Source organism: Triticum aestivum, chromosome 7B, assembly GCF_018294505.1.
Source record: "Triticum aestivum cultivar Chinese Spring chromosome 7B, IWGSC CS RefSeq v2.1, whole genome shotgun sequence".
In the NCBI taxonomy this organism is placed as follows: Eukaryota; Viridiplantae; Streptophyta; class Magnoliopsida; order Poales; family Poaceae; genus Triticum; species Triticum aestivum.
In genome coordinates, this window is record NC_057813.1 from 42,025,829 (window position 1) to 42,036,615 (window position 10,787).

General features: G+C 52.0%; 1 protein-coding gene across 1 annotated transcript; it reads left to right on the forward strand.

Annotated features, from left to right (window-relative positions):
• The first annotated feature begins 8,051 nt into the window (after positions 1-8,051).
• Positions 8,052-10,275, forward strand: LOC123159384 (nuclease SbcCD subunit C). Its single transcript, XM_044577211.1, has 2 exons — positions 8,052-9,037; positions 9,124-10,275. The coding sequence occupies exons 1-2, from the start codon at positions 8,191-8,193 to the stop codon at positions 10,053-10,055; spliced, it is 1,779 nt and encodes a 592-aa protein (XP_044433146.1). The 5' UTR covers positions 8,052-8,190; the 3' UTR covers positions 10,056-10,275.
• The last annotated feature ends 512 nt before the right edge of the window (positions 10,276-10,787 follow it).

The following is a 10,787-nucleotide window of genomic DNA, read 5'->3' on the forward strand; positions in this document are numbered from 1 at the left end:
AAATGCATGATTGGCATACTCACATGCACATCCAAGATTGTTTGGTTGAGCACATGTGGAATCAAATTGGCAACCAGTAGATGCATCGGTTCATTTTCTTTCCATCTACCAAAGACAATTTTGATTGGGTTGTACAAATACTTGATTGTGTTTTTTATGTAGAACTATTTGTTTGTAAACTATTTACAATATTTGATTTATTTGGTTGTGAGACTATTTTTATAATATGCATAGTTAAAATGTTCACACAGGGTCTCCACCGGCCGTGTCCGATGAGATGCGGCCGTGTGTTAACACACGGCCGGTGCATCTAGGAAAATGGCCTGACACTGCCCCTTTGACCTACCCAAACAGACAAAATCCAGACAAAATGAACGTTCGTTTGAGGTCGACAGTTGGGCATACACCTGGCCATGGGCATCCCAGCCCGAATGGCCCGAAAATCCTGGACCGGGCTGAGCCCGAACATGCCATCGGGCAAGGCTCGGGCCTAAAAATCTAGATCGGGCCGGGCCCGGGCTTGCAAAAAATGAGTTTTTAGCCATGGTAGGGCTGGGTCGATCAGGCCGTGTCGGGCTTTTCTGAACTTGGGCCCAATGGTCTGGTCGGGCCAAGCTCGGGGTCTGGGTTTTTAGCACGGGGCTTTTTTTGGCCCTGCCTGAGATATGCCCAAGTATAGACTCACACAACACATGGTCAGTGGTAGGAGCAGAATCAGGTTTGCACATACAAGTAGTTTACACGACGCGCACACACCCATGGCCTCACGCGAGCCAACTGTTAGAATTGTGTCATATTATTTTTACAAGGTAGGTTGTAGTTGGAGTTCGAGTTGTACGGTGTGTAGACAGGATATGGCGTCGTGTCCTATTAGGACACTTGTATCCTAGGACATCTTATATAATGAGGGGTAGACACACGATGTATCCAACGCCAACATAATAGCACAGGCGCGCAAGGGGGAGTCGGCGCCCGGGTGGTCAGTGTGCGGTATTGTGATGATGTCATGGGGAGGAGCGCCCGTAGTCAGGCCCCGGCGATGTAGCCATATTGATGGACCTCGTTAACATATCTCCATGTCGTGCATCATGTGATTGCTTGGTCCTCGATAGATCAATGGAGCGTCTAAGACTTATTCTAACAAGTGGTATCATCTCGATAACAAAGAGGACGCCGCTGGCTTGCGCCCGGAGGCCGTCGGCAGTGGCGGGGGCTCTTCCTCCCTCCCGCTTCTCAGGGGTGGCGGGACCCCAACATGCATGGAGGTGCGGCCGATCTAGATGCGACGGCGTTGGCTTTGACGGCGGCGGCGGTCGGCCCTGCCTTGGGCCACGGGCGGCGGCGGCGGCGACTGGCCTGGATCGGGCGGCGGCATGATGCGGTCTTCGGCGGCATGTCATCTGGCTTTAGATCGGCGGCGGCGTCGAGGGCCTGGTGGACTGTTTGGCGGCACCCATGGCAGATCTGTCCTGACCGGTGTAGCCAGTGGTGGTGGTCATCTTCTTCGTCGGTGGTGGCCGGCCAGAAGCTTGGTGATCGGATCTCGAGATCCATCATCTAGTCCCGGCTGCGAGTTGGGGAGACATGGTTGCCGGTGAAAACCGAGCCAATGGCAGGCGATGGCGGCGTTCTACGTTGTTACCTTGATGAAGGCATCATCGTGTAATTACTGTCGACCCACTCGTGCTACTCCGAGGGAAACCCTAGGATCTGGCATTCCAGATCGGACGATGGCGGCACTGCGGTGTCGTTTCTCTCTTGGGAGCATCGTTTGTGGAGCAGCGCTGGAAGTCAGAGGCACAAGGTGGAGCGACTTCGTCTTGCACAGAGCTTCGGTGGAGATGTCAAGTCATGCCAGATCAATAGGTGCTACGCTTTGTCATGCCTGGTCGGCAGGTGCTACGCATGACAGATCTTCCAAGGATTTCAAGCTGTGTCGGCTGGTGGTACTTGGCAGCATGGCGCTGAGGTGTATCAGTGGCGACCGCGACGTGCTCAGCTGTTTGTGTGCAGGGAGGAGGTGTCGTTGGGCGCCGTGGTGGTGTCGACGATAGCTAGACCGAGCAAGGTTGATGCATCAGTACAGTTCTGAAGATGGAGCGGTGGCAGTTGGCGGCGGCGGCCTCTGAGAGCACGCCGGACCAGTGTGTGCCCCAGACCCGGCAAGTGGCTAGGTTGGGGTCTCAGGTCTTAGATGTTAGGCTTGGTTGCGATGTCTGTTTGGTATTAGGCCCAGGCTATCTGCGCCCCTTCATCAACTGGATAGGTGTAGCGACATTTGTTGCTTAGACGGCGGCTTTAGTCTTACTGTTGTACTATGACTTTGTAAGATCTTGTGAGAATAATTAATAAAGTGGCCATATACATCGCCCAGATGCAGAGACCGGGGGTCATCCTCCTTTTCTAAGAAAAAATCTCGATAACAAAGAAACCAGACTTAAATGATCCTGCAAAAAAAAATTAGTTCGATTCATGTTTTGTTATTCGATCGGGATCAACCTCATGGTAGTCGACGAGAAAGCCAGGACGGTGAGTAATTGACAAAAAACTATCACATTTCACGTATCCGTCCCACAGAACTACTACATTTTGAAAACTGACCGAAAACTCCAGATTAATACTAATTTTGTGACAAAAAATTACCAAATTGAGTTGATGACTGTTTTTATGATTTTAAACCTGTTTATGACATGTGGGACCGGCAGCAAAGTCAACTCTGTTTATTTTGACCGTGAAGTTAACCGTTATGACAAATGGGACCCACACGTCATCATCAACCTTCTTCTTCCTCCCCTCCTTATCTGTTTGACATTTCAACAAGCACCTTATGTGCATCGGGCAGCACCACCATGCCGACGCGTCGACGCCGGTGAGTAGTGGCAGCCTGTGGCACCGGTGACCTTCTTCCTCCTCCTCCTGCTCCCTGCTCCATGTGGCCTTGTTTGCGCGGCATCGAAACGTGATGCTTGCTTCATGCCGTCACGCGCGACGAGCCACCCGCGGGCAACCAACCAAAGCGGCCGGGAGGGCGGCTGTCTTCACCGACGCAGCAGTCGTCCGCCTCCTGGCAGTGGCCAAAACCTAGCGTTGTGGCTGTGGTCGCTTCCCTCCTCCCGGTCCAAGCCAAGGTGGTCTCGACGGCGCGTCGCCTCCGTGATGATGATGTTGGAGGACGCCTGGGGCTTCGGCGCATACCTCCACCACCCTCCGCTGCCGGGGCTCGCGGTCGCTGGTCTCCCACATCTGACCGACGCTGCTGCATGCTGCTGCTACTCTCCCGCATCTGGACGGTGCCGCGGCCTGCTGCTTGTGCAGCGTGATGGAGACGGTGGTGGTGACCGGATCCACGCCGGCGGCGTGCGGGGATGATGGTGGCTACCAGATCCGCGGCTCGATGCACCGGGGCGCGAGGAGGAGGTCCTCGGCGAGCGGCAGCATCGATTGATTTAGCTGACGCCGATGTCCTGCTCTGCTGCTGGTAAGGTGTTCGAGGAAATGCCAACAAGAAGGAGAAGAGGAGGAAGAAGAAGGTTGGTGCTGACGTGTGGGCCGTTAGCCGTTAGCGCGGCAGCCGTCCCGACAGGTGGGCAGCTCTGTCAGAAAGGGGTTTAAAACGGTTAAATCGGTCGTCAACTCGACCTGGTAGTTTTTTGCCACGAAATTAGCACTAATCTGGAGTTTTTGGTCAATTTTCAAAATGTAATAGTTTTGTAGGACGGATACGTGAAATGTGATAGTTTTTTGTCAATTACTCCAGGACGGTCGATGGAATTTTCTGAAGCAGCATAAGTCGGCGAGTGCAAGAAGCAATCCGGAGCGGGAGGCAGATCGATTAGAAGCAGGAGTTCTCGGCGGCGCACGGGTGTACGGCAGGCAGCGGGAGTCTCGGTCTGTTCCGTGCAGAAGCGCTGCAGCATGGCTCGCGTGGCGGTCCAGGAAACTGTGTCCAGGCGCGTATGCGACGCGGTCTGGGGCTCGGCGTGCAGGAGGGTCGATCACAAGTGCGCGTGGCGGCTGGGGACCTGGCAGCAGGACGATCGATCGGGTGCGATGCGATACAGCGCGTGCGTCCGGGCGCGTGGTCGGGCAGCAGTGCAGCAGAGCGGTGCTAGTGGGCCGAGGCACGGCTGAAGCCCAGAAGGGGCCTATACGGTCCAATGTCGGGCATAGGCTGGCAGGCCAAGGCAGAGCGAGGAGCTGGGACGACGTGTGAAGAGCTGTGTACGCATCGTTCGGGATTTTTTTGGTGAAAAAAAAGTGCATTGCATAGAGGCAAGAAGCAGATCAATCTAGGGAACAAGAATCACAAGGCGGTTGATACATTATATAAAAGAGGCGTTTGGCTTAAGGCAATCTATCAAGAAGCATCGAGGGTTGTGCACAAGGTGCAGCACCACGTGAGACCAAAGGAGATTATGGTATTCTTGGTTGGATTATTAGAACAGTACAATACATATGCTTGAATACGTTCCAGAAGCAAGCCAGTTTACATGGAAGCCGATGATCAGGTGATATAGGATTTTTCAGAAGATGATCCGAAAGCCTGGAGCGCGTCGTGCGCGGATCATGCATACATAGGGCATCAACCAATGCACGAAGATGTGCGGGGCGGACACGACCCAGGATGAAGCATGGTTGCAGCCGGCTAATTTCGGCTGGACCGGACTGAACGGTCTGATGGATCGACGGGGATGTCGGTTAAAATAGAAGACGACAGTGATTTCAGCGACGACGACATAGGAGCGTGATGCTGATGGTGGCCAACTTCTGGGGCGTGGAAACACGTGGTGCGGGCCTGAGGACTTGTGCAGCTTCGACGAGACTATGACACAGGGTTTATTCAAGGCAGTGTACACATGAGAGAGCTTGAAGTCGACGGGGCGCGGGGGTGGCATGTATGACCACCATGGAGTCATGTTGAAGGTGGAGTTGGAGTCTGATGGACGAGTTCACTCTGTGCTGATGGAGGGGGCTATGGCGTAAGTGCATGAAGAGTCGAAGCCTATTTCAGTGGGATGGCGAGAGACACGTGGATCGGACTGGGGCCAGTGGTCTGATGGAGATGTGATACTCGACATCTGATGGTCGGTGGTTTTCTGCAGTGGGGGTTTAAGTGGTGTGGGTCCGTGGCCCTAGAGACTCGGCCAGGACAGCAGAGGTTCGATGCAGTGATAGCGACGAGGCGTGCGGTAAGCACGGGACACAACAACAGACCAAGGCACTAATGGTGACACATGTGGTCAGACAAAGTTTGAAGAAGGTGCTGAAGCAGTGTTGGCGAGTACCAGATTTAAGTTGGTGACTGGGTCTATCGATGCCGGAAGATGGACAAGAGTTGACCATGGAGAATCTGAGAAAGTGACGGAAAGTCTGAAATTGTCAAAAGCTGAGAGAGTACATGACTGTATATTCTGTGGTGTCCTGTGCACATGGCAAAGTGCGGATGGCAAGTACAGAAGGAGGTGGAGTGCTATAGCTATGGGACATGTCAGAGACTATCCGGAAAAAGGATGAGACAAATGTGAATTTGACTCAGGGTGACACAGGGCGACGGTGAAATTTCTTCAAGTTTCAGACAGACGGTCTAGAAAGAGCGGTGACTTTGAGTTCATGTAACACTTATATGTGGCGTTCAATATGTGAGTTGTTCATTTTCACGAGGCAGTTGTCGGTGTGCGATGAGATTGAATGGATTCTTCGAAAGTTAGGAGCACAAAGTAGAGTAATGAGAAACTTAATTTTGCTCGAATGTTCGCTGTGAAGAAGACGAGAAGGGACCACAGTTGCAGGTGGAGCCACATGGGGTCTGGTAGCAGCGGTGCTCATGACGTATCTCAAGTCCAATGTACATGGAGGTTCAACGCATGGATGAATCCAAAGTGACGAAGAATATTTGTCAAGGTGGGGTTTGTTAGTTTTATGTCGAATATTATTCGTACAAGGTAAGTTACAATTAGACTTAGAGTCGTACGGTGTGTAGACAGGATATGGAGTCCTGTCCTATTAGGACACTTGTATACTAGGACCTCTTATATAATGAGAGATAGACACAGGATGCAACTTATACCAACATAATAGCACAGACGCGCGAGGGGGAGCTGGCGCCCGGATAATCGGTGTGCGGTATTATGACGGTGTCACGGAAAAGACCGCCCGTAGTTAGGCCCCGAGGATGTAGTCATATTGTTAAACCTCGTTAACAAATTTTAATGTCGTGGTTTGTGTGATTGACTGGTCTTGGGTAGATGGACGGAGTGTTTAGGACTTATTCGAACAACAACCAACATGCAACGTAGGCTTGTGGCTGTACCCGTGAACAAGTAACATGCAACGCAGTGATTCTATGTTTGGAGACCGTGCGCAACGAGCCTACTCCGATGCATGCCGCTATGGGTGTGGCTCCACGGACGGATGCCGTGCGCCATCGGCCGGCCTTTCGGTCGCCGCGGACGGGCGTCGGATCGTGAGCCCGTTTTAAGGCGTGCTCCACATTGCATTGGTGGTGTATATACTGGTCTTGGGTACGTGGAAGAACAAACGGCTTCTATTTTTGCCAGGTTCATCTTTGCTTCTCTGCACTGCAACCAAAGGCACTTCTGATGAAAAAGAAAAAAAAGGGAAAAAAGTAAATGTAGGTCTGTTCAAAAAAGACAAACCCGCTTTTCTTTTTTGTCACACCAAGTCGTGCATGCGCGGGCGCGCAGGAGAAAGGGGATGAGACGCGGGCTTGGGGAGAAAACAAGTATGGGCGCAACGAGTGTACGCACGCCAATGATTAGTAGGAACTACCTGCACTAACCTTAATTTTCTCAATAGATTTGTCGGAACTGGTTGAGTTTGCACCTTATTTTGAGAATGTGCATGCCAAAGTATCATTTTTTTTTCTGAAAGGACCTCATGGCAATGTCCAATGTTATAACATAAAAATTCTTGCCAAAAGTTTTGCAAAACCATTAGTGCGTGTAGGTGATTAGAAAATATGCTTAAAAAACAAAACCTTTGGAATTTTAACATCGACTAAGACCTATTGGAGAGAATCATTTGTGATGCAATTAAGCAAATTGAAATCCTACATGATCCAAATGGACATAACACTGTAATCACATGTGTTTTCCTACTCCGTACTTTTAGATGGCTGTGAACCAAAGAGAGCCTAAAATGGTTATGTTTTGGCATGCTTTTTTTAGATTGATGCAATTAAGCAAATAAATGTTTGTTCTAATATTATATTGTAAGCATACAAACCATGTCACATATCACGGATTCACTAAACTGTTGACTGCGCCGACAACTAGTCGCAAATTTTGGTTTTTGATTCTCGATCTGCCCTACTATTTCAAATATGAGGTGGAAGTTTCACATGGATGACACAATCCAAGCATGTGATTAAGAAGAAAATGAAGATCCTCGCAAAAATATATATGAAGAAACGAGCAATAAGAAGCAAGTAAAGAGAGGAAATGGAAAATCAAAGTCTGTCTCGGATACGGACTATTGAACCCGAGCTCACATGCTCCCTGATGAACACTAAAATCCGAGCAAATAGTAGAAAATCTGATTATTTTTATGATAAACATTGATGAAAGTTTCCGAACTACTATGCAGTCGATGCTCATTGCACGTACGATGAGTGAACGATGCTTGGATCCAGCGGATGCGCTCCACCTTGTCCCATGCATGCACGGTTGGATCGATAGGATCGTCCAAAGTTCGGCTGCACCCTGTCGTGTGTATAGCAGCGCCGTGAAAGTTTTAGCTGACTGCAAATTTTTGTGATGAAATGATATTCGTGTAGGTATAGGCAAATGAAAAAAAAAATCGATGCTTCGAAAAGACTATATTGGAAGTATTTTGGAGTATTGATTTTGTTTTCATGTACAAACCTCCATGAACGTTATTTCATAATGAAAATTTGTAGGATGTTAAAACTTTAATCAATGTTCATCACAATCCAAATTCAGATTTTTTTTACTACTTTTACTGTTTACTATGGAGCATGTGAGTCCGGATCAAAAGAGCACTTTCGGTTTGTCTCACGCTTTCTTTGTGGCCCAGCCGGAACAGGCCTCAAGGCCGAAAGAATACAAAAGGGATCACTGCGGTTCGTCTGCACTGTGAACTGCAGGTCAGAACAGGGCAGAGCAGTGAAGGAGGAGACGGTGCCGGCTGGCAGGTGCACCAGCACGCACCATGCCTTCCTCCTCCGCCGCCGTCTCAGGCCACGGCGTCGCCACTGCCACCGTGCCGTCGAGGGACACGGCTGTCGAGGGCTTCGCCTCGTCCCTGCGCACGCAGGACGAGGTGGACGCACTCTGCGACAAGTACGGCGTACCCAAGGATCAGTACACCGCGCGACCCGCCGGCGACCTGCGCGCGAACTCGACGCCGCCACCGGGGTCCATCTGCGTCTACGCGCGCGCTCTGGAGGCAGGGTTGCGCTTCCCGCTGCACGGCTTCTTCCGCGAGGCGCTCGCCCACTTCGGCATCGCGCCGGCCCAGCTCACGCCCAACGGGTGGCGCGTCATGGAGGGGTTCCTGGCGATCTGCCACTCCGCCGGCGTGCCTCCGTCGCTCGCCGTATTCCTGCGCTTCTTCTACCTGTCCGGCATCGACCGGAAGCACAAGAAAGGGTGGTACTGTCTCGGGCCCATACGCGACAGCTCCTGCTTGCGCTTCACGGGGATGCCGAACCGGGGGTCCAAATCCATCATGGGCTGGAAATACGACTTCTTCTTCCTCTCGTCGCCGGAGCCGTGGCATTGCGCGGTGGAGTGGGGTCAGCCGTCCAAGGGCTCCTTCACAAACCCGGCGCTCACCGTTGAGGAAAGCAAATCGATGGTGAAGCTGCTAAGTGCCCACATTGGCGCCGCTGTTGATCTTAGGAACCTGCTCCCTGCTACGTGCCCACAACGCCGGCGCCGGCGCCGTCTCCGCAACAGCTACCCCGCCGTCTCTGCCGCCGTGATAACCACAGGATCCCCGCGGACCCCGGCGCCGCCGCCGCCTTCTTCAACTCGTACTACATCCTGTTCCATAGGTAACTGAAGTTCTGAACATCGAAATCCCTCTGATCTGATTCCCCTGTTTCATCGAGCCCTGAAATTGCTGTTTTGTGCTAGCTAGGTATGGATCCCTCTGTCTACGACATGATGAAGGTTCTGCTGGCGGAGAAGGCGGCCGCGCAAGCGTCGGCGTTGGCGAAGAAGAGGACTTGGGAGGAAGCCAACGGCGGGGAGAACGTCGGACACTCGCCACCTCTTTCAGTGCTGTCCAGCGTGCACTCGCCACCGTCACAGCACTTCCCCAGCAGGCACGACGGACACACGGAGCTGCTGCAGGGAGCCGTCGCGCAGCAGCTGGAGCGCGCGTTCGCGGCGAACGAGCCTTCCGACGACTCAGCGTTCCGGCAGGTGGAGGAGAAGCTGGTGGCCAGGGAGCGAGAGGCCGCCGCGCTGCGGGAGCAGCTGGAGGAGGCGAAGAATGAGCTCGCCGCGGCAAAGAGAGCGCCGGACGCGGAGCGGGAGAAGGCCACATCTGAGCTCGCCGCGGTGCGAACGGAGCTGGAGACGACCAAAGCCGAGCTCACGGCGGTGGAGGGGGAGGTGGTGAAGACGAAGGCCGAGCTCTCCGCGTCTCTGGCGGAGGCGGTGAAGACGAAGGCCGAGCTCGCCGCGGCTCGGGCGGACGCGGTGAAGACGAAAGCCGAGCTCGCGGCGGCTCGGGCGGAGGCGGTGAAGACGAAGGCCGAGCTCGCCGCGGCTCGGGAGGAGGTGCTGAAGACGAATGCCGAGCTCGCCGCTACAAAGCGATCCATGGAGGCGGAGTTGGTGCAGGCCAATGCCGTGCTCACTGCCGCGAAGCGCGCCGCTGAGACTGAGCTGGCGAAGGTGAAGGCCAAGCTTGCCGCCGTGGAGGCGGAGCTGGATAGCGCCAAGGCGGCAGCGGTTCAGCAGCTCCTAGCCTCCGAGGAGCATGTGCGGCAGCGCGCGGAGGACGCCCTGGAGGGATACAAGCGCTGGCGAGGTCGTCACGCTCCGGCCGGCCGTGCCGCCTGAGTACGGTACCTTGTCGATGGGTTTTTGGAATTTAAAACCTTCTCTAGGCTCGGTTCATCGCTGGAGATCATAAACAAATCTTTGCCTGATCCACTCTATGCGCTCTGTTCCTCTATCCTGGTGAAGTGGTGATCCACTCTGTTTTTGGTTGCCGCAGTTTCCCGAGTACAACATTGCACGCGGATTATCTGATCTCAAGCTCATACGAAGAACAGTAAAACCAAACGAATTATTAAAAATTCAAAAAAATTCTGAATTATTTTCGCAAACATCGTCAAATATTTTGACTGCTTGTAAAGTTTCATCATGGATGTTAAAAATTGTTATTTTCAGAAGCATTTTTGAGTCTTGATTTTCTTTTCATGACGAAACTTTGCGAACATTAAGAACATTCTAAAAGTCTGCATACCGGCCTAACGTGAGCTCTGCCGAGAAGGGCATTCCAAAATAACATTGGACACGGGTTTTCTGAGCTCAAGCTCATACGAGCTCAGCGAACAGTGAAACCAAAAAAATGATAAAAAAAATCAAAAAAATCTGATTTTTTAAACCAAATATTGACGAATATTTTGATTGCCTATAAAGTGTCATCATGGAATGACATTCGTGGAAGACTGCGAACAAAACCAAATCGATGCTCAAAAATGTTATTTTCAAAAGGATTTTTGAGTATTGGTTTGCTTTTCATGATAAAATTTTGCAAGCATTCAAAACATTCTTAAAGTTTGCATG

What these genes read in the sequence shown, in the direction of transcription:
- LOC123159384 (XM_044577211.1), top strand. Translation starts at nt 8,191, where the DNA reads ATGCCTTCCTCCTCCGCCGCCGTCTCAGGCCACGGCGTCGCCACTGCC. An exon ending in TACTACATCCTGTTCCATAG is followed by an intron (nt 9,038 to 9,123) that starts GTAACTGAAGTT and finishes TGTGCTAGCTAG; the next exon opens with GTATGGATCCCTCTGTCTAC.